General features: G+C 38.4%; 1 protein-coding gene across 1 annotated transcript; it reads right to left on the reverse strand.

The window, feature by feature from the left end:
- Positions 1-24,240: 24,240 nt before the first annotated feature.
- On the reverse strand, positions 24,241-25,503 carry LOC138897520 (uncharacterized). Its single transcript, XM_070183496.1, has 3 exons — positions 25,111-25,503; positions 24,929-25,000; positions 24,241-24,879 (listed from the first exon to the last, which is right to left on the reverse strand). The coding sequence occupies exons 1-3, from the start codon at positions 25,501-25,503 to the stop codon at positions 24,241-24,243; spliced, it is 1,104 nt and encodes a 367-aa protein (XP_070039597.1).
- Between the last annotated feature and the right edge of the window lie 896 nt (positions 25,504-26,399).

The raw sequence follows: 26,399 nt of genomic DNA on the forward strand, positions 1-26,399 counted from the left end.
GTGCAATTTGTGTTGTTGTTGGTAAATTGATAACAATCTGATTTATGTTAAAATTCAGAGCATGTGGCTATGGCCAGGTGGATTATAAAATAAAATGTGGGCACGAGGTGTCGTGAGTAAATAATGAGGATATTTGGCACGTGAATTGCCCGTGCAGTTGAGATATGAAATGTGGGCACGAGGTGCTGTGATGAAATGATAATGATATTTGGCACGTGAGTTGTCTGTGCAGTTGTGATATGAAATAAGGGCACGAGGTGCCAGAGAAATATGATGATTTAATTATGGGCACGAGGTGTCGTGGAAACATGAAAAATGGGCTGAGACCCGTGTTTACGAAAAATATAAAAATGGGCCGAGACCCGTATTTTTATGATTTTGAAATGAGGTGTCACGTGGTGACTTCTAATTGAGAGAATTATATTCAAAATATTTATTTGGAAGGATTTTTATTCAAAATGAATTGTATTTGAAAGATATTTATTTAAGAAAATTATATTTGAAGATATTTATTGAAAGAATTTTATATTCGAAAGATGTTTATTTGAGGAAATTATATTTGAAAAAGAGTTTTATTCGTAAGAAATATGTATGAAAGATATTTAATTGAAGAACATTTATCAATTGTTGAGAGATATTAACGGTGATTTTATTGTCTTACTATGCACATCACTGGTTGTTTTATATTGCCCTTATTGTTATTTGTTTTCTATTATTTTGTATATTATATTGCACAGGTTATTAGACTAGTGAGTCTCTTGATTGTACCTCGTCTCTACTCCACTGAGGTTAGTCTTGATACTTACTGGGTACCGACCATGGTGTACTCATACTACACTTCTGCACATTTTTGTGCAGATCCAGGTATAGGAGACATCGGACTTGAGCAGAGTTAAAGCGGGATCGTAAGGATTCAAGGTAGAGTTGTTTAGTCGTCGCAGTCCCTTGGAGTCTTTTTATTTCATTGTACTGTTAATTTGTAATCAAATAGTATTGTATATTCGGTCCTCGTAATCCTTCCATGTATTTAGTTAGAGTACGTGACTCAGTACTACCAGTCTTAGGAGGTTGTATATTGTAATTATTTCCGCTGTTAGTTTCAAAAAAAAATAGCTTCAAAATGTAATTGAAATCAACTTACCTAGTCTTAGAGACTATGTGCCATCACGACGCCTGTGGTGGGATTTTAGGTCGTGACAAGTTGGTATCAGAGTCCTATTCTATGAGTCACGAACGAGTCTAGTAGAGTCTTGTGGATCGGTATAGAGACGTCTGTACTTATCTTCGAGAGGCTACAGAACTGTTAGGAAATTTCCATTTCTTTTATTCCTGTCGTACGCAATTTGTTGAATTTGGAATTTGAACCTTTGTATCTCTATTCTCTAACAGATGGTGAAGACACGTGCTACTGGGTTAGCTGAGCAGGCATCCGCACATACTGCTAGGGCTGCAAGAGGCCGGGGCCGAGGTAGAGGTCGAGGAAGGCCACGTGCTGCGACTAGAGCACCTGTCAGAACAACAGTTGAGGAGCCACTAGTAGCTCCAATTGGGGGACAGGTACCAAAAGCACCTATTGTTACCCCCGGACTTCAGGAGACCTTAGCACAGTTCCTGAGTATGTTTGGTACATTAACTCAAGCGGGATTGATCTCTGTTGCACCAAATATTTCGCAGATTGGGGGAGTAGCTCAGACTCCTACCACAACTCCAGAGCAGCAGGTTCACGTTGGTCAGGTTCTGGGTGTAGTACCGGTACAACCTACTATTCCGGTTTGGCCTGAGGTCAGGCCCGAGGCATCAGAAAAAGAACAAAAGAGACTTGAAAGGTTTAAGAAATATGATCCACCAACTTTCAGTGGCACAGCTACAAAGGATGCCCAAGGATTTCTGGAAAATTGTCATCGTATTCTCCGCACCATGGGTATTGTGGAAGTGAGCGGAGTTGCCTTTACTACATTTCAATTGTCAGGCGCAGCGTATCGGTGGTGGCAAATCTATGAAGAAGGTAGACCAGCCGATGCAACACCACCAACTTGGACTCAATTTTCGGAAATATTCTTGAAAGACTTTATTCCCCAGACCCTCCGAGATGCGTGGCACACGGAGTTTGAACGGTTGCGTCAGGGCACTATGACAGTGTCAGAATATGCTATCAGGTTCAGTGAGTTAGCCCGTCATGCACCTATCTTAGTTCCTACAATCAGAGAACAGGTCCGCAGATTCATTGAGGGGCTCGATTATGATATTAAAATATGCATGGCTAGAGAGTTGCAAACTGATGCTCCATTTCAACAAGTAGTGGAGATTGCAAGGAAGATTGAGGATGTTTTAGGCGAGGAAAAGGAGTCTAAGGAGGCCAAAATGTCTCGAAGATCTTGAGGATTCAGTGGATTTTACTCTTCAACTAGAACCCATTATAGCGGAGGCTCGAGCAGTCGGTCAGCTCAGTCCGCACATCAGGTTACTCGGGGTGCTCCAGTTTATAGTGCACCACCGACACGAGATTCTTACAGTGGTTATTCCAGTTATCCGGACAGACTCAGTACGAGCAGTCGCGGCCTCAGAGGGGTTGTTATGAGTGTGGTGATACTGGGCATATCATGAGATATTGTCCCAGACTTGGGAGGGGTGGATTTCATCAGAACACTCCAGCTACAAGCTTTATTCTAGTTGATACTCCACGTGCACAGTCAGCTAGAGGTGGAGGACAGACGGGTAGTAAGCGCCTAAGAGGTGGAGGCCCGACCCGTTGATATAATCACTATGATTTGGCTGGGGCCAATACACCAGATGGTGTCATTACAGGTACGATCCTGATTTTTATTATAAAGGATAATTTCCCTTAATTTGATTCGGTTCTGAATATTGAGGTGAGTCCTCCTATTATACTCCACTTATGGGTGACCTTCGTAAATTTGTGACCCACTTATATTTTTATCCCTGTTGGGAGATTTAAAGATGTGAACCCATGTCTGCCATTTTATTTTTGTACACCAGTGAGGTATATAAGTCCAAAAGTAATTTTTATTATTCATTACTGTGGGTTTAATGTGTTTCGGAATGATTGATTCCAATTTTTATGAATTATATGCCCTACCGGTATGAGGGTTCATTATGTGTTATGAAAACTGTTTATGAAATTTATTGAAAAGAAGAAAGAAAGTAAATTGAAATTTCAGTTGGCACAATGTGCAAAATACTTATGATTCGGAGTTGAGGACGAGATTCTCGTATTTTTATATGGTGTGAAATATTTAAACCGGGCTGCAAGCCACGATGGAAGTTATATAAGGACGAGGTCCTTGTGGTGAAATGTTTATGAGTTTAAAATTCTCCCTTATGAAATTTAATTTGTGCAATAATATTAATAGGGAGTCATGCCTGTTAGGCTTATTTGATAATGCTTGTATATTTTCTGTTCATATTCAACCATTTTCTTGCTGTAAATATTGAGTTTTAGCCTATGAGGTGAGTGCCCAGGTGGCGTTAAATGTGACTCATTAATCCGAATAAGTAATCATGAGGTGTTCATGCCTCACGTTCTGTTGTCAGTGTTGTGAAAATTCGAACCGAGGTGATGGTAATATGAGATCAATTGATGATGCTGGAATTAATTATGAACAGCTTTTAAGACTAGAGATGTGGTGATGAGCATACATATGATGTGCTTCATGTCCTGATATCATTATGATAATGCAATACTGAGATTAATGTTATTGATATATACCATGTGGTATATTGTTGAGTTGCGGATTTGTTGTAGGAGTTATTTTGGTGTTACTCTAGCAGGTGGTTAGGCCCAATTACAGGGGAGACTATACCAAAATTTCTGAAAAATTTGGGAGTCAGTAAAAATTTGGGGGATTGAGACGTGCAAAATAAGAGACAAATTATGTTATGTGTTTAAGGGCGAATGTTCCTAAGCGGGGAAGAATGAAACACCCCAGAAAATTTTGAAGTACTTCAACACTATCAAGAAAGTTGATGTGTGCATAGGCACGAGTTGCTATAGCCAGTTGAGACTAATACCGTGCGTCGAAGTAAAAATCAGACATTTTGGAAATAATTGGAGAGTTAGGGATCTTTGCTCTAAAGCTTATAAGAATGGAGAAAAGAAATAATCTCAATCAAGATGGTGTTGTCGGACCCGTGTTAAATTACAGGAATTTAGAATCGCCCACAAGTATGTGTGCAAGAATATACTCAGTAATTTAAAGTCCTCAGAAATATTCTTAGCACGTTCGAGGACGAACGTTTGTTTAAGAGGTGGAGAATGTAACGACCCGACTTGTCATTTTAGGAATTTAAGTCACGTTCGGCGGCATAATGCCCGGAGCAGCTTCGTATTACGCGTATTGACTTGCGTGCGTGATTGAATTCAGTTACCGGATGATTCAAAGTGATTTGGGACATTTGGTCCCTAAAAAGGAAGCTTAAATCTTAGGATTTTGACCGTAGTCGGAAATGTATGAAGACGACTCCAGAATAGAGTTTCGTCGGTTCCGTTAGCTCCGTATGATGATTTTGGACTTAGGAGCGTGTCCGAAAAATTATTTGGAGGTCCGTAGTGGAATTAAGCTTGAAATGGCGAAACTTAAAATTTTAAAAAGTTTGACCGGGGGGTGAGTTTTTGATATCGGGGACGAAATCCGATTCCGAAAGTAGGAGTAGGTCCGTAATGTCAAATGTGACTTGTGTGCAAAATTTGAGGTTAATCGAACGTGATTTGATAGGTTTCGGCATCGATGGTAGAAGTTGAAGTTTCAAAGTTTATTAAGTTTGAATTAGGGTGCGATTCATGATTTCGATGTTATTTGATGTGATTTGAGGCTTCGAGCAAGTCCGTGTTATGTTATGGAACAGGTTGGTATGATTGGACAGGGTCTCGAGGGGTTCGGGTGTGTTTCGAGGGGGTTTCGGACCAAATTGGAGATGTTTGGACTGTTGTTGCTGAAGTCTGGTTTCCTTCTTCGCGAACGCGAAGGGAGCCCCGCGTTCGCGAAGAGGAATTTGAGGGGTTGATGGTTTGGCCTTCGCGAACGCGAAACTATGGACGCGAACGCGAAGAAGGAGCAGGGCAAGCCTTCGTGAACACAGCCGAGGCAATGCGAACGCGAAGAAGAAAAGAAGAGTTGGGGCTGAAGTCGTGTGACCTTCGCGAACGCGAAGCGCGGAACGCAAACGCGAAAGAGCTGGTCAGCTGGTCATCGCGAACACGACGAGGAGGTAGCGAACGCGAAGAGGAAATGATGGGGCAGGAACAGTTGGCCTTCGCAAACGCGGCTCTGGTCACGCGAAAGCGAAGAAGGATTGGAGGCAGCTGGGTTTTGGCCTTCGCGAGTGCGAAGCAATGGTCACGAACGCGAAGAAGGTGTATCTAGGCAGAATTTAAAAGTCCCACAAACGGTGGTTTGAGTTCATAACTCAAAATCAAATTGGGAGCTCGGTAGAAGGCGATTTTTGGAGAGATTCTTGCGTGGGTCTTTGGAGTAAGTGATTCTTATCCAGTTTTGATAAATTTTCATGATTATATCTTTGAATCCATCATTTAATTCGGATTTAAATGGGGGAAAATCAAGATTTTTGTAAAATCTTCCAAAGCGAAAGTTTAAGATTTGGAGGTCAAGTTGTTATTGGAGTTCGATAAAATTGGTATGGTTGAACTCGTATCGGAATGGGTATTCGAATTTCATAAAAATTATGTCGGGTTCTGAGGGGTGGGTCCCGTATTGACTTTTGTTGACTTTTTGGAATAAATTTTTAAGTCGATGTATTGTTGTCCGGAATTGTTTCCGATGAATTTTAATGAAGTTATACAATTAATTTGGATGGATTTGAGAGGTCCGGAGGTCAATTCAAGCAAGAAGGTGATTTTGGAATATCGGCATAACTTCAAAGAGGTAAGTGTCTTGCTTAACCTCGAGTTGGGGAATTACCCCTTAGGCATCGAGTCTTATGTGCCATTTGTGAAATGTGAAAAGCCGTGTACGCGAGGTGACGAGTACGTACTAGGCTTATATGTGTAAATTTTTATTGAGTTAAAGTCTTGAGCATATTGTGTAGTAAATTGAGTAATTGTTGGTATATATTTAATCATCTATTTGTTGTGCCTAAATCCTTGTTGTTGTTGAATCTGTTGTTATATGACAATTTGATGTGATTGTTACTTGATTATTATGTAATTCCGTGAATTTGTTGGTTTGATAATTATTGGAATTGAATTTCATTATGGATTTTTCCTCTGCAAATAATTAATTAAATGAGCTTAAGAAGAAGTGTTTATATAATTATTAAAAAAAATTGAATTTAGTGAAGACTTTGCTTTATGTTGAGTAATTTCTATCTCTATTGGTTGTTTTGGGGTGTTGTACACATTGTGTGGAGCTTTTGGCTAGTTGTTGTGAAATTAATTGATTTTGTTATATCCTTGGAATTTGTTGTGGCCATTGAGCAAACTGTAATATAAATTGATTTTGTTATGGTGCCGTGATAATTTGCCATGTAAATTATGGTGTTGTGTGAATTATTATTTTGAGGAGATAAGAGTGGCATTTCACCGTTGATATTATGTGGGTATAAGGGTGGCATTTCACTGTTGTTGTGTTGTTGGAATATTGTCTGGGCGGAGCGATAAAGGTGGCAATAGGAGCGATAAGGGTGGCTATTGATATTGTCTGAGCGGAGAGATAAGGGTGGCTATAGGAGTGATAAGGGTGGCTATTGTCAGGGACGATATGTGATGATGTGGGGTTGTGGTGTTGATGATTTTCATGTGATAGTGATTTTCTTGTGTTTATTTTTATACCTTGTACAATTTGTGTTGTTGTTGGTAAATTGATAACAATCTGATTTATGTTGAAATTGAGAGCATGTAGCTATGGCCAGGCAGATTATAAAATAAAATGTGGGCACGAGTTGCCGTGAGTAAATAATGAGGATATTTGGCACGTGAATTGTTCGTGCAGTTGAGATATAAAATGTGGGCACGAGGTAATGTGATGAAATGATAATGATATTTGGCACGTGAGTTGTCCGTGCAGTTGTGATATGAAATGAGGGCACGAGGTGCCGGAAAAATATGATGATTTAATTATGGGCACGAGGTGCCGTGGAAATATAAAAAATGGGCTGAGACCTGTGTTTACGAAAAATATGAAAATGGGCTGAGACCCGTATTTTTATGATTTTGAGGTGTCACATGGTGACTTCTAATTGAGAGAATTATATTCAAAATATTTATTTTGAAGGATTTTTATTCAAAAAGAATTATATGAAAGAATTGTATTTGAAAAATATTTATTTAAGAAAATTATATTTGAAGATATTTACTGAAAGAATTTTATATTCGAAAGATGTTTATTTGAGGAAATTATATTTGAAAAAGAGTTTTATTCGTAAGAATTATGTGTGAAAGATATTTAATTGAATAACTTGATTTAACTGGGTGTAAATATATTTATCAATTGTTGAGCGATATTAATAGTGATTTTATTGTCTTACTGTGCGCATCACTGGTTGTTTTATGTTACCCTTATTGTTATTTATTTCCTATTATTTTGTATATTATATTGCATAGGTTATTAGACTAGTGAGTGTCTTGACTATACCTCGTCTCTGCTCCACTGAGGTTAGTCTTGATACTTACTGGGTACCGACCGTGGTATACTCATACTACACTTCTGCACATTTTTGTGCAGAACCAGGTATTAGAGAATCGGACTTGAGCAGAGTTTAAGCGGGATCGTGAGGATTCAAGGTAGAGTTGCTTAGTCATCGCAGTCCCTTGGAGTCTTTTTATTTTATTGTACTGTTAATTTGTAATCAAACAGTATTGTATATTCGGTCCTCGTGATCCTTCCATGTATTCAGTTAGAGTTCGTGACTCAGTACTACCAGTCTTGGGAGGTTGTATATTGTAATTATTTCCGTTGTTAGTTTCAAAAAAAATATAGCTTCAAAATATAATTGACATCGGCTTAACTAGTCTTAGAGATTAGGTGCCATCACGACGCCTGTGGTGGGATTTGGGGTTGTGACAAAAATAGCCCTAAAATATTAAACGGAAGAACTCATAGGGAAAGGGCTTAACTGCAGTAACTTATTTTTTGGACTACAATACCTTCTATGCTAATTTTTAATATTTAAGATTTTAAAATTAATAAAATTTATCAATTAAATTCCTATTAAAAATATGTAGGAAGGTTTAACAAAATCAATTTCATCAGAATCCTCCGTATTGGCAATATATTACTACTCCATAATGTCCAATACCAACAAAAAAAGTAATATTAAATGGACTGCATAAAGAGTTGACATTGAGAAAAAGAATACCCCCACGATAATATATTTTTATATTATATTTGAACTATTTTCCTACGCAAATAATATCTTTTTATCAACTTTCGTGTAATATTAAAAAATACTCAGTTATTAAACAACAATTAAGAAAATATTTAAGAATATAAATGTGTGAGAAAAAGAAAAATAAAATGGTTGGTAAGAGTTTACCTACATTAAGATCTAAAAGTGAAATGTCATATGAATATTTTACTCTTTGAAAATAAATTTTATGGTGGATAAAATTATAATTTATATTAAATATTCAAAACACGAGATAAACTAATATTAAGATGTGAATCAACAGAGAATTAATTATTTTTTATGTTAAAATCAAATAATTAAATTTTTTAATTAATTATTTAGCAATAGAATCCAATTCAGTTATTTTTTAAATTCATCATGTGAGTAAAATTCTTATTCAAGTTAAAAAAAATAATTCATGGTACATAAATTTATTCCATAAAAGAGCGTTAGAACACAAAGTAAAAAGGTTAATATATTATTAAGAATCAAAATGTTATACAAGTGTCTGAGAAAGCACAATCAAAGTTAAATCCTAAACAAGAACAAGCTTTCAAGACTATATTATAAAGAGTCGACTCTTCTATAACGGGATTATTCTTTGTAGATGCCTCCGGCGGAATCAAAATAATATTTCTATGTCATGCATTACTTGCAAATATTATATCAAGAGGCATGACATTGTTAGCAATAATAGCAAGTGGTGTACCAACAACGATTTTATTGTAAGGCCACCCACTTTAGATTTGATTATACCTTTTCAAACAACTTAAATAACCATCACAAATATATCAAAGCAGAGTAATGGTGCTAAATTTATAGAAAAAAAAAAAAAAAAATAGATATTATGGGATGAAGCACTTATGGCTAAGTGTCAAACGTAGTTCTAGAGATATACTGGATATTAATGAACCGTTTGGTAAAACATTAATGGTTCGGGAGGTAATTTATGTCAAGTACTACCAGTAGTTCCAAAATCGACAAAAGCAAAGACTATAAAAGCTAGCTTGCCAAAGTTATACTTCTTGCCTCAAATAAAAAAGATTCAACTTATAAGAAATATAAAGTAAGAACAGATCCAGTATTCAGTGTCTTCTTGATTCGTGTCGAAAACGAATAAGAGCATCCAATAAAAGATGATTTGGTTCTTCATGAACACTTGGTTATCAATTCCAATAGTAATAGTAGTGCATTTAGTAAGAGAAATATTTCTATCATTTGATTAAAACGCAATTTGTGCAAATTGCATGATAGAATTAAAAAGACATCTTAGCTAGCAGAAATGAATATGTTGATCAACTAAATAAAAAGTTGATTACAAAATTTTATAGTAAAAATAAAATATTTTTCTATTTTTGACTCATTAAAAAATGATACCAATAATTACTACCAAGAAGAATACTTAAATACTTTAATACCAAACGACCTTCTACCATACATGTTTGTTGTCAAGTTTATTATTTCTTCCATATGTTAGTGCCACCATATATATAATAGACTAAGTTGATCTTCCATTGTATATAGGTTGATTTTGAAGAAAAATATGCCCATCATGCTACTGAAAAATTTAAATACGCCGAATAGCTTATATAATAGCACATAAATGGTATATAGAAGTTTTAATAATAACGTCATATATGCAAAAATTATGATACTGGTCAATGTGCTTCTAAGTATATTCTTATCCCTAAATTCAACTTTCGGCTTCCGAAACTAAGAAATATCCTTTTAAATTTGTGTGAAAATAATTTTTAGTATGTTCATGTTTTGTAAATATAATTAAAAAAAAAAAGCACAAGGACACACATCCTAAATATTGGACTATATTTACCGTAATATATTTTCTTGCACGAACAATTGTATGTTATATTTTCAAGAGGGATATCAAGATCGACAACAAGAGTTCTGGTTAAGGCAGAGTAACCAAAGCATTAGGAGGAAACATACACAAAAAAATATTGTCCACAAAGAAGCATTTGTTAAGATATCACCACATTTCTGTTTTTTATTTTATTTTTTTGTAATTTTAAATTTCTGTTTTTTCGTTTTCCTGTACCACCCACCATCCACCCCTGCACAAAAAAAAAGTTTATTTATTTGTAATTTTCAAAAAAAAAAAATCTTTTTCTGCACCACCCACCCCCTCCCCCACCCCCACCCCCCACCCCACCCGCAAAAAAACTAATTTGCTATTTTTTTTTTAATTTTAAATTTCTGTTTATTCGGTTTTCTGCAAAAAAAAAAAAAAAATTAGATATTTTCAGTTTTAGTTTTTTCATCTTTCGCTTTGCAGGTTCGAAATTTTACAAATTCCAAAGTTATGAGTTCAGAGGTTTAAGTGTTTGGAAGTTTACGGGTTTAGAAATTATAAAGTTTACGGGTTCGAAATTTCGCGGTTTCGAAAGTTTAGCGGTTCGGAAGTTTATGAAATTTATGGGTTTGGAATATTGTTGGTTCGAAAGTTTATGGCTTCATGTTTATTGTATCTAAATTATTTATGAATACTCTTGAAAAGTTATTTTCCTTAATTTGCGTATCAAACACCGAAAAATGAATAAGATTACTACTTGTTTTCGAAGAAAATATTTTCTTGAAAAATATTTTTCGTTATAACAAATACACCCATAGTGTCTTGTTATTTTCTAATTCGTCGTAAATTCTAGAAAATATTTTTTTCGATGGACATCTTTTATTAAAGGGAGAAAAGCAAATCAAACAGGATTGTAAATCAACTTTTTATAATATTTTCCAATTCAATTCACTCTTAAAAAATCCTTAAAATTATTTCGTTCGTTACCATATATATTTAATATAAAGAAATCATTTACTTCCCATACCCTGATACTGCACTACTCGAGGAACAATGCGGCTAGGGCTGCTTATTGGACAGTTTGGGCGGATATCTACGCTTAACGGTTCGACTTATCGGTTATCGACTTGTAAATATACTAATTCTCTAGCCACCTGATAAGATATTGGGTGAATTTGGTATCGGATTAGCGATCATCGGGCGGTTATCGGGCTATTTATCAGTTATATCAAATAGACAATAATAATTACTTAAAGAAGCAAGGCATTAAACAATAGATAGACTATCCAATCACAACCACGCTCCAGTACGCTAATGAAGCTCTCATTGTTAAAAGTAAGTTCTTCTTCTTTAATTCTTTTATAATAAGCAAGCTAAAATATAAATTGGGGATCTTTCACCAGTAATAGAAGTTCAGTTAACATAAACTATGGATATAGTTTTGCTTCAGTTAGCAAGTTAAATGATTTATTTGAACAGAAAGATATCAAACTATCTAGATCTGCCTAATCCTACCCCAAAAACAAGTTATGATGACGTTGAAGCTCGAGCTGCTAAGAAGTTGCTTCATAATAGGCAAAAATATAAATATAATGATTTTTAACGGGTTAACGATTTATCCGATAAGAAAATTAAGTAATCCGCTCCCGAATCGTAAACTGTTAATTATAAAAATTTAATTCGTTTACTGACCGTTAATCCGATAACCCAAAACCTATAAGCCATTAAGCCACTTTTATAGTTCGGTTAACAGTTACTGTTCGCTTTTTAACCGCCCTAACTGTGGCAAGCTCCTTTTCATTTTTGACCATCAAATTTTGAATCCAATCAAACTCATTATACTGTTCCTATTTTCTATCGAAAGTTATTCTGTAAATCATTACATTTTATCACGAGTATAAATAATGTAACATTCGAAATTGGAACTCTCTCAAACCACTTCCCACTGCAAATACAGCTTTAAGAAAAGGGTATCACCGGAATTTATTGGTGGGTCTACATATGCTTTTGCTGGGGTTTTTTTAAAATAAATCAAGATTATCCAAAACACTACAGGCTTAGTTAGAATAAAGACACTTGCTAAATGATTCAATAACACAATGCTTCGTCCTATCCCAATGGCTTGTTAGGATTTTGCCACCGACACATTATTTGGTGATATAAATTTCTTATGCTCCCTTTGTTACTACATTACTACATTAAACACTTTGTAAAACAAGAATACTATTACTAGTATTATTCTTGTTGTATTTGGTTCAAATTCTACTCGGGATACATAGTCTAGAAACTAGCATCTCATACTTTTTCCACCAAGATTAGAAACCTTATGAGTTTGTTTGGAAAGTCACCTTATAATTAGGTTTGGAGGTAATTGAGTATAACTACACAGTTTTGGACTGTTTGTCTAATTAATTAATTAATTACTTGGTCAGGGTCCATAATAAGTGATTATTTTATCTTTGGCACACCCATTAAGGAAATACGAACTCCTAGAGAAAAAAAGATGTACTCACTAAATTAACCTTGATTAATTATTGCCTTGACATATTGGAATATGTAAATAAGGGCAAATTTTGAAAAAATAAAATTAATTTCTTCTTGATTACGTAAATGTTATTTTGGACCAAAATAAAAAGGTAAAATGATTACTTATTGTGGACCGGATGGAGTATATAATTAGGTGTAATTAAGAAGGAGCAATTACACTTTTCAATTCTCAAAGTGATGCGTGAATTATTGGTGATTACATAATAATATAATTACAAGGTAACATTTCAATTATTTTTCAAATATATTATTCTTTTTAGACTCTCTCTCTCTTATTTCAACTATGTGAGGAACACTTGTTAAAAGTAATTTGTGTTTTACTAGCTTTTTTTCCTACTTCTTTAATAAAGAAAAACACTTCGTAAACTCATATATTTTTATTTATTATTAAAAAAGAACAAATCATGAATTTCGTTATATTCACATGAATATGAAGATACTGCTAGTCTTTACGATATAGTATATCAATTTAAAATTATTAAATATATTTTTTTAAAATATTTTTTTAAATACATATTTTATATGCAAATATAATTGTCACATATTAAAGTAATTTAATTGTCCATTTATTTAATTTTTATTCTTTAATTTATTTTAAAATAAAAAAATTAGCTATGTAATTATACTTGTGCAAAGAAATATGACACATAAAATTAAACTATAATTATGTCATAACAAACAAACAAATTTATATAAGTTTAAACTAGGCTATACACTAAATCCAATTACAATGTATTCTTCCAAACATGATCTATAAATCTTTTTCATGTGATTATTTTCAACTGCTTCTAGCATGATTTCCTTTCGTTTGGATAAAGATGGTGCCTGAACTAATTTTGTGAATCATTTTTATTAATTCATCGATCTATCTTTCATTAGCAGGTATTAAGTAGCTCTATTCACTTAAATTAAAATTAGGTCAAATGGGTAAAATCAATTAGCTTTACTATTTATACAATGCTACTAGGAATTTGACATCTGGCTATTCAAACAATTAAAGTTCTCTGCAGCATACTGTTGAATTGCTTGCTTTCTTTAGATACAAATCAAGTGAACTTTGATTAATGTTTAGTAGAGTCCGGAACTAAAGTGTGGTCTTTTTAAACTCAAACTATAAAAATAGGTGAAAGAAAAAATTGACTACCATTTTATATATAGCGCGGTTATTCACCGCGCTATACCTTAACGGCATGTTTGTCCGTTAAAGTATAGCGCGGTGAATAACCGCACTATATTTGAACTTTATTACCCCACCAATAATTCATCTGCACTTTACTGACCCACCAATAATTCATATAGGTATAGCACATGCAGTATACACGCTAAATATATAGCGCCTATCATGCATGCGCTATACCTCAATTATTGTACCCCGGACTACTTTTTTTCTTATTTAAGGAGTTTCAGAATTTGGTAAAACTCCATTCAGGATCCTTCAGGTCTTCCGAAATATTTGTTCGTTACGTTATTTTGCATTTTGTCATAATGTCCGAAAAGCGAAAAATTAGGGTTTCATTATATTGGGGGGAGGGGGGAGGGATTGTGGTGGAGAATAACTCAGTACGCTATAGTTGTTCTCCACAGTGTCATGTTAAGTTGCCACTTACAATGGAGTACGATAGATTGGTATCGTTGTTATGTAAAAAAAAATGAGAGTGAGCAAATGTTCGGTTAATATTAAAGTAAGCGGAAGATATCTTTATTTTGTTACTCTGTAAGGGTAGCTTGTTATGCTGAGTTTAACATTGAAGACGATGAAACTTTGACAGATATTTTAAGGACTCCGGATGAAATACCGGGAACTTCTTGTGATAAAAATGTTGAAAATATACGTCAAGGATGAAGACGTTCGCAATATTAAGGTTCCGCAAAATAGGGATATTCCTCAATCGTCGGGTAGTATTTTTGGAGCAGTTTTATCCGAACAGGTTCCGGGTGAAAGAGTTTGGCCAGATCTAAACTTATCTCCACGGACGAATGAGGAGTGAGGACATAATTTCTCCCCAAGTTTACATAATTCACAAGTCGAGTGGTAAACTTCAATTTTTTTTTGTGTTACGATGTTTATTTTTATATATTGTATGTGTATTAACACTCATATATTCCACGTTGGTACCGGCCAGATATGAATTTTACAAGTTATGAACCAACGGACAGTTAGAATATGCCTAGTTTTGATGTGTTGGATCATGGTGGTCCATCCGGGAATCATCATCAACATGATAATGTGCATCATGGGATATCAGCACATTATGATTTGTAAGTTAAGTGATAAATTTTATATGTAATGTTTGGATGAATTTGAGAAACTCATTATTTTGTTGGTTGTGCAGTGAAAACGAGTAACTTGAAGGTCTTGTCCTAACTCAATTGCCCGAAGACGACATATTTAATCGGGATCTGGAAGATGCGCAAAGTCAGGAAGATGATAGTGATTATGACAACAATATTGATGAGTCTGGAGATGACACACCCTTCCCTGATGAGGGTGATGACGATGAGGACGAGAATGATGAACCTGATTTGATGAGGGAGCTTGCTCCACCTCCCGTTAGACCAAGAGTGTACGAGTCCCATTTGTCGTTTCAGTCAAGGGAGATTCCCTACCTTGATCAGTTTCCAAGTATACAACTAATAATACATATCAATGAGTCCCGCGGCATATATGCTTTAAAGCATTGGCTGGCCTGAGGCGCAACCCATCCCGCCCGGCTACGCTATCAGGATCATCCTCATCACGTCGCTTCTTTATCGACGGATGCGCTGCAGCATGATCGTCAGTAAGGCTGGCAGACTCAGTAGAAGCGGCCGTTGGGCCAGCAGTAACTACAGAATAATAAGATATTTTAGTATATGAAATATAAAATACTAACGTATGTGTTAGCAAAAAAATTTAATGGTCATACCATAGTGTCAGCGGGCTCCTGAATAAAATCATCCGTCTCCGGCAAGTCGGTATCGCACAATGTGGCCTCCGTGATGGGCGATGACGAAATCTTAAAAAAAATAAAAACACTGTAGATATTACTGACTAATCAATGACATAAAAACAAATTGAAATAATAGTAATACAAACAAACATGTGCGTGAGTAGCGCCACAAAGCTCTGTCAGAACATCGAGGTGCACTGGAGTAGATAAAGTATGTGAAAGATCCTCAGCATCCCTCGTTGATGAACCATAACTCAGTCGTCGCCCACTATGCACCTCTCGTATCGCACGATCAGCAGCAACCGTCGATGGCTCTAGGGGATCAGGAAAATACTGATCCTACTCTTGCCGCGTAATGGTCGTGCCCGCGATCAACAATGGAGCTGACGGAGTGACCTGCGAAGTCCCTGGCGACAGCTGAAGGCTGAATGACGGCATATCATGAGGAGTATTGATCACACCCAACTATACCTTGTAAAAAGGACTAAACGGTCGCTGCAAATATAATCTGATTCAAGTCCAAAGTCGAATCCCACAGGGAACTAACCTATTTACTATAAATTTTAACAATGCTAATGATAAGCTCAGACAATTTCTGGATGCAAGATTTTTAATAGAGCATAAGTGAAATTTATTTATCTAATGAAAAATGACAACAAAATTAGCAATAATCAAAAATAAGGTTGAATTCAAAGACTAAAAGGATCTAGGGCTATTGATTTTCCCAATTGCCGGACTAATTCCTGACATGTTAGCTATAATCTCGCTGTAATACTCTATAAGGATTATGAGTTCCGGGCTACCGTAATTATCTCTCGATCAATTACAATAATTTACTAGAATCATTATCTCGAACTACTCTAGTTAACAATTTATGCAACTCAGAATTATCCCACCAAAGCTTCGTTATCTCTAACCCCCGCTTTTAAATTCAAGTAATTAATCTCTTAACTTACCCGAAAGTGGTATTGTTCAACAACAATCTAATCAAGTGTTCTTTCTCAAGCAACACAAGGTAACTAGATACGATTAATCAAGGGCCCTTTCAATTAATCACAACACATAGTTGAACAATCATAGAATAAGAACGGCTCAATTATATCTAAACATAGTCAAAACTTCATCCAACAATTGGTTACATCAACCCTAGATGATGGGTTTAGCTACTCATACTAATAGATAAAAATTCACTATAACAATTCATAATCAACAATGGAAGTAAGAAGAAGAAGATGAAAACTCTTAGGAAATTCTCCGTCTTCTCTCTCTTGTTCTTGCCTCCAAAATCTCCTAAAAACAGCTCTCCTTCTCTTCTGGGCGAATTAGGCTTCATATAGGTTTAGGTTAGTCGCCTTAAAAATTACATAATTGCCCCTGAGTTGTTAGCCTCCGTCCGCCCGACCGCGGATTCGACCGCGGATCCGGCTGCGGATTTCAGCCAGTGTTCTGCCTCTAGTGTGCGGTCTAATTCGCGGTCAACTCTGTGGCCGCACACCTGGAGGGGACCTCCTCGCTTGCTTTTCTCGCTCCTTTTCGACCGGACTAACCTTCGATTGGCCTTCCACACTCCATATTGACTCCAAAATACTCTTTAGCTTCCTCCTAGCTCGGAGTGGCTCCTGCAAAGCATAAAATTCTTAATTAGAGCATTTTTTTATCTTTTAGCATTCAAATATCAATAAAGTGCGGCTAAATTAGAGTATAAATAGTGTCTAAATTGCATAAATATAGCCTACTATCAACACCCCGCACTTAAACCATTGCTCGTCCCCGAGAAATCAAACCACACTCTACAGAGGCCTAACTTCACTTAGCGACTTCCCTAACTCGTCATACCAAGAATATTTCACATAGTTTGTGTATACATAAGTGTAACATCTACACCTCAAGAGTAGACTCCCGCGAGCCACACAATATTTCTAACCGGCTTACTTACTCTATTCAGAGGTCCAGACTTACCTCTCATTCGTGAATCAAGTGCCTGCTCACTACAAAAGAGACTCATTCCATAATCAATAAAATTCACGCACACTGAGGAACTTCAAAATAAACAGAATTCACTCACCCTCAGAAATGATATTCTTGTGCCACAAAAAAAATGCTCCATAGGCTTGCTCGTAGTGTACTACTCTACTGATTGAGCTTGTTCAGTTTAGGATCAAGTAGGACTTTATTTGGCTGTAATGTAGGCTGCAGGCCGGGTATGATATATTTGGATATAATAGTGACTACACCTTCCCAAGCACTTTAATACATATATTTTATAATCAAGCCCGCACTTAAGTCAAACCAATATTTCCACCTTCAACACCATGTAAATTACCCCACACTTCTTTGAGCACAATCACCTTAAAAGCCACCATAGAATATTACTAATCAACATGATACACTATTAACACATGATACATTTTTATTTTAATAAGGTGCATATTTCTCCTGATTTCCCTAGTTTCACTCAAAAACCCCACCAACTACCCCACACTTTATCCTTTATAGATTCATAGTAATTCAAGTGCTTGCGAGAGGTAAAGGGTTTAAAAAGATGGTCAATTCAAACAAGGGATAAGGCTTGTAATGTGGTTGCCAAGGAAACAGGATTACAGGCTCAACGGGGTTAACTACGATACATAACAAATAAGTGGGTGGAATATGTATATATATAGTTCAACAAAGAAATGCCTATATTATTTCCCACACTAAACAAGACTACTATTTCGCTTTGCAGACACACAGGGCAAGTTCTAGGCATCAAATGTCGTGCACAGAACACAACAAGCCTCACACACACGGCACATGACTCACTCCAGATCGGATCATCAAACACTTAGATCAGAGTACTTAAGCCAAATTAAGAACATACAGTTTAAGGCATTCTTACAAGAGTCAACAAATGAGCCTAAGCGTCACACTAAGTACCCGTTATATTCAAGGCATTACGAAGTTAAGAGATCCTATTCTAATCCTGCCCATAGCCCATAAGTTCCTAACTAAATACTACACCCGGTTCAAATGAAACCCTTGAAAAAGAACCGTGGTTTAAAGAAAAACCAAGGGGGAATTGATACACTACTACAAAATAAAATCCACGCTCACTGCACCATTTGTTTTACTTTTAAAAAAAAAATTCTTTCGACTTTAGTCCCTCAAGATACCCATCGAATGATATCCATCGTCGGGACAAGTCGAAAATGATTTATGTAAATAAACTACGAAACTATTCTACATATAACATACAACAAAGTATCCCTCACCCCACACTTAAAAAGATGGCATGTCCCCATGTCATACAAAATAAAGTAATGCGAGGTAAAGGAACTTCCCTGGTGGATCAGTCTTGATCGGAGACAGTGCCAGGGTCAAGATGACACGCCATCCCCAGCGCACGCAGCCAGCCTATGATTTTCTTCTCTGACTTCGCATTTTGGGTGGCCAAGGCATCAACTCTAGCCCCCAATTCCGTGACGGAAGTGCGCAGCCCTGCCATATCCTATTATAAGGTTGTCATTTGTGTACTCCGTCTGACCTGGGATGGTCCTTCAGCCGTTGTAGCTTGTTCCTATAGGGGTGAGGCAGGTTCAACCTCCTCCTTCCCTTCATCGCCCTCCTCAAGCGCATCAGAATCGTCACTATGAGTTGCCCTAGGTTCCACCGGGTCTTTCCCGATGGTCACTTTATCTGCCCGGAACTTTGCTTCTTTCTTCAACATACCATCCGCATTTGGGTTCTCAGGCACCCTTGCTGCCCGGCACAATCTAGTGACCAGAGAGGGGAAAAAGAACCCATACCTCTTCTGTGGTGAACGGACGAACATCTCAGACTGAATAACCTTGGCCGTATCAAAACCGTGGCCATTCACGAAGCACCAGATCAAGGCAGCTCTCGGACCATTTACCTCCGTGGTGCTGTGGGACGGCAGCAAGCGACTGTTGATGATATACAACCAGCACCTTTCTTTAAAAGTGAGTGAGGCAGAGTGTAGCTTCGATCCCGGCACAACCCACACTACCTCTTTGTCTGGTGCACAGATAGTTCTGAAAAACCTGTTCCGTGTGATGGGTTCTCGCTTGTAAGTATCATAGAAATCTTCTTCCCCATTGAATACAGGCAATCGATTCACTCTCCTGATGGCTTCTATCGAGGCATCCACCCTCGTGTGTCGCACAATACATATTCTATCCTCATGTTCGGGGCAGTTGGCATAGAATCCCGGACAAGCATCAAGTTACCCTCCTCCGGTTCTTCGAAAAAACTATCCAACCTACGCCTGATCAACTCCCGATACATATTTGGGCACTCATCCTGGAGGGACGCCCTGTTAATACCCCTTTTCGGTATAAGTTTTTTAGTGGCCTTCAAACTGAAACGGTCTTGGGCAGCTGTGGAGACAAACCTGGTACGATCAAATTGAGTTGCACTGGCCGGTGCCCATACCCGGGATGAACCTCCATGACCACTTGACGAGGCTCCGGTGGTCCGTCTCTTCTTTGAAGGTGTCATGGTACCTACACAACAAACACTACTATCAGTAATCGGCGGAATATGGGAACCAATGACGGTTACTCAAAATTCACTCGCACAATTGGTCATAATTTACATTCAAACTCATTGTGGCAATTCAACAAACACTTAAGGTGAATATACCCCCCCCCCCCAAAGTTACCCAAAGCCCCAATTAAACTTCCATTCCTCACAAACTCAACAATGTCTTCCCCCAATTCAACCAAATCTATTAGCCTCACATGCCACATATATACTACAATCCTAAACCAAGACAAGAGTACCAATGATTCTACTATCCTACACATACAATAGCAAAGGAAAAGAATGGGAAAAATAAAAAATTAAAAACAAAAAAAAAATACTAAGAAAGAGGAATAGAATCATGTTACTCACTTGGAGATCTTGGGAGGAACGGAGATTGGGGATTGGTTGAGTGAAGAAGAGGAGGAAGGAGAAGAAGCTTTGTTAATGAAAGCAATTTTGAGGGAGATGGAGAGGGGGCGTGTATTTTGTTTTAGGGGAAGGGGGGGGTTTTAGATTTTGTTGGGGGAGGGAGAGAAGAAGTGGGGGAGTGGGCGGTTAGGGGGGGTTTAAGTAAAAAAAACTAATTAATAGGAAAAAAAATAAAAGAAAAAAATAATAATAATAATAATAAATTCTGAACCTGGTACCGCCTCATCCGCGGTCGATCTCGTCCAATCCGCGGCCGCGGATAAGGAACAGTGAGGGATACAAATTTGCGCCCCAATCCGCGGTCAAGTCCGCGGGCGCGGACTTGCGACAGTGAAGGTAGTAAAATCTGCGGTCCAATCCGCGGGCGCGGACGGGGGGCAGTGGTCTGTGCAAAATCCGTGGCCTACTCCGCAGTCCAATCCGCGGCTGCGGATATCTATCTCCAGCAATTTTGTCTTTTTCGTATTTTTACCTATCTCCGGGTTAATTTCGTCTCCGGAATCCTTCCGATGAGCATAATTTTATCCCTGCACATTAGTAGATCGGTCAATGCCGTTCAAAATCAATTACAAAAAAAAAAGAGTAAAGAAAAATAATGGGTTGCCTCTCAAAAAGCGCCTGAGTTAACGTCGCGGCACGACTATTTACAACAAATCATGGGTTGCCTCCCAGGAAGCGCCTGATTTAACATCACGGCACGACGCAGGCTTTCATTATTACTCTTCGCTCGCGTATTGGGGCACTTCCAAAGATATCACCACTCTATCCCCTTTTTCTTCGACCATTCCAAGGTAATGTTTCAACCTTTGCCCATTCACCGTGAACTTATATGTCCCATCTTCGGATTCAATTTCTACAGCTCCACTAGAGAACACTTGCACCACTCTGAAGGGTCCTGATATCTAGAATGTGCTTATCATGCATCATTTTCATCCTTTCTTTGTACAATCTTGCATTCTCAAATGCATGGAACCTGAATTCCTCAAGTTCATGTAACTCAGTGACTCTGTTGGTGCCTGTGGTCTCCATATCCAAATTCAACTGCCGCAGTGCCCAAAGGGCTTTATGTTCGACCTCTACCGGAAGATGGCATGCTTTTCCAAACACCAACTTGTATGGTGACATACCAATTGGAGTTTTAAATGTTGTGCGGTATGCCCATAATGCATCATCCAGCTTCTTTTCCCAATCAGTCCTTGTCGCATTCACTGTCTTGGTCAGGACACTTTTGATTTCCCAATTGGACACTTCAACTTGCACGCTCGTCTGTGGGTGGTAAGGTGTGGCTACCTTATGGCGAACTCCATACTTTTCCAACAGCCGTGCGAACGCTCTATTGCAAAAATGGGTTCCGCCATCACTGATTATAGCTCTCGTGGTGCCAAAACGTGTGAAGATATTTTTCTTTAGGAAGCATGTCACCCCTTTTGCATCATTGGTTGGGAGAGCCACCGCTTTGACCCATTTGGAGACATAGTCAACTGCTACCAATATGTATTTGTTATCATACGATCTGGCGAAAGGCCCCATAAAGTCAATCCCCCACATGTCAAAAAACTCCACCTCTTGAATTGTGGTCATCGGCATCTCGTGACGTCAAGATATATTGCCTGTCCTTTGGCACTCATCACAACGTTTTACCCAAGCATAAGCATTCTTGAACAGAGTTGGCCAATACAACCCCGATTCCAACACTTTTGCTGCAGTCTGGATTCCTCTAAAGTGTCCACTATATCGTGAAGCATGGCAAGCCTGCAAAACAGAAGGTTGATCTTTCTCGGGGATACACCTCCGGATCATGTTATCTACACATATTCTAAAAAGTAGAGGTTCATCCCAATAATAAGATCGACAATCACAAAAGAACCTTTTCTTTTGAATTGAAGAGAGTTCATAAGGTACAATACCGCTTGCTAAATAGCTAGCAATATCAGCATACCATGGCGACTCCTCCATTGTCACAACAAGTAACTGTTCATCCGAGAATGTCTCTGTTATATCTTAAACCTCCATCTTCTTTTCAGCTCCTTCCAACCTTGAGATGTGGTCTGTCACTTGATTGTCCGTCCCTTTTCTGTCACGGATTTTCAGATCGAATTCTTGTAGTAAAAGAACCCAGAAAGCGTGGCTTTGACTCCTTCTTTGCTATCAAGTACCTAATTGTTGCATGGTCAGTACAAATAATAACTTTTGAACCAATTAAGTACGACCTGAATTTGTCGAAGGCAAACACTACAGCCAATATTTCCTTTTCTGTTACGGTGTAATTGAGTTGTGCACCATTGAGTGTCCTGCTTGCATAGTAAATTGGGTGCATTATCTTGTCTTTTCGCTGCCCCAAGACTGCTCCTATAGCATAATCACTGGCGTCGCACATGAGCTCGAACGATTGCTCCTAGTTGGGTGCAACAATGATGGGTGCAGTTACCAGTCTCTTCTTCAGCTCCTCAAATGCCAACCTGCAATCATTAGAAAACACAAAGGGCTGATCCTTTTCAAGGAGTTTACATAAATGGTTAGCAATCTTGGGGAAAAAAAAATTATGAATCGCCTGTAGAACCCGGTGTGCCCAAGGAAACTTCTCACTGCAATGACCGAAGGGGGCGGTGGTAATTTCTCAATCATATCAACCTTAGCATGGTCGACCTCAATTCCCTTACTGGACACTCGATGCCCCAAAACTATTCCTTCTTGTACCATAAAATGGCACTTTTCCCAATTCAGCACCATATTTGTCTCCACACATCTTTTGAGCACTCTTCTTAAATTCTGAAGACAATCTTCGAATGAATCCCCCACCACGGAGAAATCATCCATAAACACCTCCATAATGTCTTCAACCATATCAGTGAAAATGGCTAACATGCACTGCTAGAATGTAGTCGGCGAATTACAAAGTCCAAAAGGTATTCTCCGAAAGGCAAAGATGCCATACAGACAAGTGAAGGATGTTTTCTCTCTGTCTTCAGGGGCTATTGAGATCTGGTTGTACCCCGAATATCCATCCAAGAAACAGAAGTGAGACCGCTCAGCTAACTTGTCTAACATTTGGTCAATGAAAGGCAAAGGGAAATGGTCCTTCCGGGTGGCTGTGTTCAATTTCCGATAGTCCATGCAAATCCTCCACCCCGTGACTATACGAGTCGAGATCAACTCGTTGTTCTCATTTTGTACGACCGTTATTCCTCCCTTTTTCGGCACACACTGAACAGGGCTGACCCAGTTATTGTCAGAGATGGGGAAGATGATACCCGCATCCAGCCACTTGATCACTTCCTTCTTCACCACCTCTTTCATATTTGGGTTCAGCCGTCGTTGATGCTCTCTGGAAGGTTTGTACCCCTCTTCCAAGAGAATCTTGTGCATACAAAAGGCTAGACTGATACCCTTTATGTCTACCATGGTCCAACCAATAGCAGTCTTACATTCTTGTAACACCTATAAGAGTTGTTCTATCTGCACAGCTAGCAAACCAGATGATAAAATAACAAGCAAAGTAGAATTAGGCCCTAAGAAAGCGTACTTGAGGTGGGATGGAAGTGGTTTCAGGTCCAACTGTGGTGGCTCCTCTATTGATGATTTTGTAGGTGGTGTTGCTCTTTCTTCTAAGCGTAGGGGCTCGAACTGAGGTTCCCTTTTCTAGAACCCTTGACCCTCGAGAACCATGACCCACTCCGCCAGCCCTTCACCATCCATCTCTTCCAAATTCATCAAACAAGCTTCTAGCGGATCCCTGACATTAAGGGTCTCATCCTCCTCTTGCAGTATCACATCCACGACCTCCACTAGCGAGCAATTTGCAAATTCGCTGGGTCTCCTCATGGATTGTTGAACGTTGAATATTATTTTTTCATTGTTCAACCTCATTTTCAACTCTCCAGTCTCACAATCAATCAATGATCTACCAGTGGCTAGGAACGGCCTTCCCAGAATGATGGGTATCTCTTCATCCACTTTACAGTCAAGAATGACGAAGTCTGCAGGGAATACAAACTTCCCCACTTGAATAAGATCAAGAATTCTTATCGATTTTTTGACTATGCAATCAGCCAGTTGCAATAACATTGAGGTCGGTCTAGCTCTGCCAATGCCCAGTTTTGTATAGATTGCCAAGGGCATCAAGTTTATACTGGCCCCCAAGTCACACAATACTTTAGCAAAAACATAACTCCCAATGGTGCATGGGATAGTGAAATTACCTGGATCAGACACTTTTTGAGCCATAGGTCTTGTCACTACCGCGCTGCAAGTCTGTGTCAAAGTTATAGTGGACAGGTCCTGGAAGTCAAATTTTCACGACATCAGGTCCTTCATCATTTTTGCATACCCTGGCATTTCCCTCAAAGCATCCATCAGTGGAATATTCAATTGAATTTGTCGAAACATTTCCATGAATTTCCTGTATTGATCATCTTTCTTTTGCTTTGCCAATCTATGAGGGAATGGTGCAGGAGTCAACCTCTACCCACTGCTTGGTGTCTTTTCTTTGTTGGAAGCTTTTTCTACCACCTGTTCTGAGAGTTGTTCACCTTCCTTTTCCTTACCCTTGTCAACTTGTGCTTGTTCAATTACAACCTCGGTGAGCTCTGCTGACTCATCTGCCTCTAATGTAACTGGAGTAGTTGGCATAGTCTCTCTCCTAGATTGAGAAACTGCTTGCTCTCTGTCTAAATCTCTTCCATTCCTGAGACTCACTGCCATTAGCTGATTTGGGTTTTGTTCCTTTGGGTTAATATTTGTATCTGCAGGCAATGTTCCTTGTGGGCGATTGTTCAAGGCCATAGACAGTTGTCCCAATTGAGTTTCAATGCCTTTGATTGCCGAATCATGTGCTGCTAACTTTTCTTGCATCTTACCATTTGTCCCAATGAGTTGTTGCAGCATGCCCCTGATTTCTATCATGTTGTTGTCCTATTGTTTATGAGGTGGTTGGTAGGCCAACTGTTGCTGGTGCTGCTGATTATAGCCCTGTTGCCTTTGATAAGGCACGACTTGGCCTTGTGGTCGTGCGCTTCCTGGATTGGGGTTGTGTTGTGGCTGGTTTGGTCTGTACTGCTGGTTTGGTGTTGGTCCCCATTGTTGCCCACCTTGCCTCTGACCTCCAAAATTGTTGACATAATTCATGTCTTCTCTGAAGCCCTGGTTGTTATTCTCTCCACTCCACGAGCACACATATGACTGGTTTATGCAAGGAGTGCACAAGCCTCCATTTGTTGTATCAACAATGTGCACTTGCTTTGTACCCATCTCATCAATTTTCTTTGTCAGTAAGCTCATCTGGGTCATGAGAGTGGTTATGTTCTCTGCATTGGAATTGTTTGGGTCAAGAGCAACAGAATGCACTATTGGTGTAAGTGTCGTACCTCTAGTCACCCAACCTGAATTTTGAGCCATCTTGTCGAGAAGAATCTTGCACTCTGTGAACGTTTTGCTAAAAAATGCACCCCCAACTGAAGCATCTACATTGGCCTTCAAACTGTCTTCCAAACCCATGTAGAATCTCTGTCCCAGCATCTGATTTGGAATGCCATGGTGTGGACACTTCACTAGCATACCCTTAAACCTCTCCCAGGTTTCTTGCAAGGTCCTAGTCGGTTTCTGCCTGAACTGCAATATCACATCAATTTGCCTTGTAGTCTTGTTGGGAGTATAAAACTTGTTTAAGAATTGCTTGACTAATTCTTCCCAACTAGCAATGGAGTCTATTGGGAGCGAATTCAGCCAAGTTTGAGCCTCTCCAGTCACTGAGAATGGGAACAGTAATAGGTTAATTGCTTCCGGAGTCACACTCGGTTGTA

The sequence above is a fragment of the Nicotiana tomentosiformis genome, chromosome 8 (assembly GCF_000390325.3).
Source record: "Nicotiana tomentosiformis chromosome 8, ASM39032v3, whole genome shotgun sequence".
Classification (NCBI taxonomy): domain Eukaryota; kingdom Viridiplantae; phylum Streptophyta; class Magnoliopsida; order Solanales; family Solanaceae; genus Nicotiana; species Nicotiana tomentosiformis.

Excerpts from the sequence above, each read along its gene's own strand:
- LOC138897520 (XM_070183496.1), bottom strand. The coding sequence starts at position 25,503 with ATGATAGAAATCAGGGGCATGCTGCAACAACTCATTGGGACAAATGGT. Across the intron at positions 25,001-25,110 it reads GTGAACAACTCTCAGAACAG|GAAATTCATGGAAATGTTTC; the intron begins GTGGTAGAAAAA and ends TGATCAATACAG. Across the intron at positions 24,880-24,928 it reads GCTTTGAGGGAAATGCCAGG|GACCTGTCCACTATAACTTT; the intron begins GTATGCAAAAAT and ends TTTGACTTCCAG.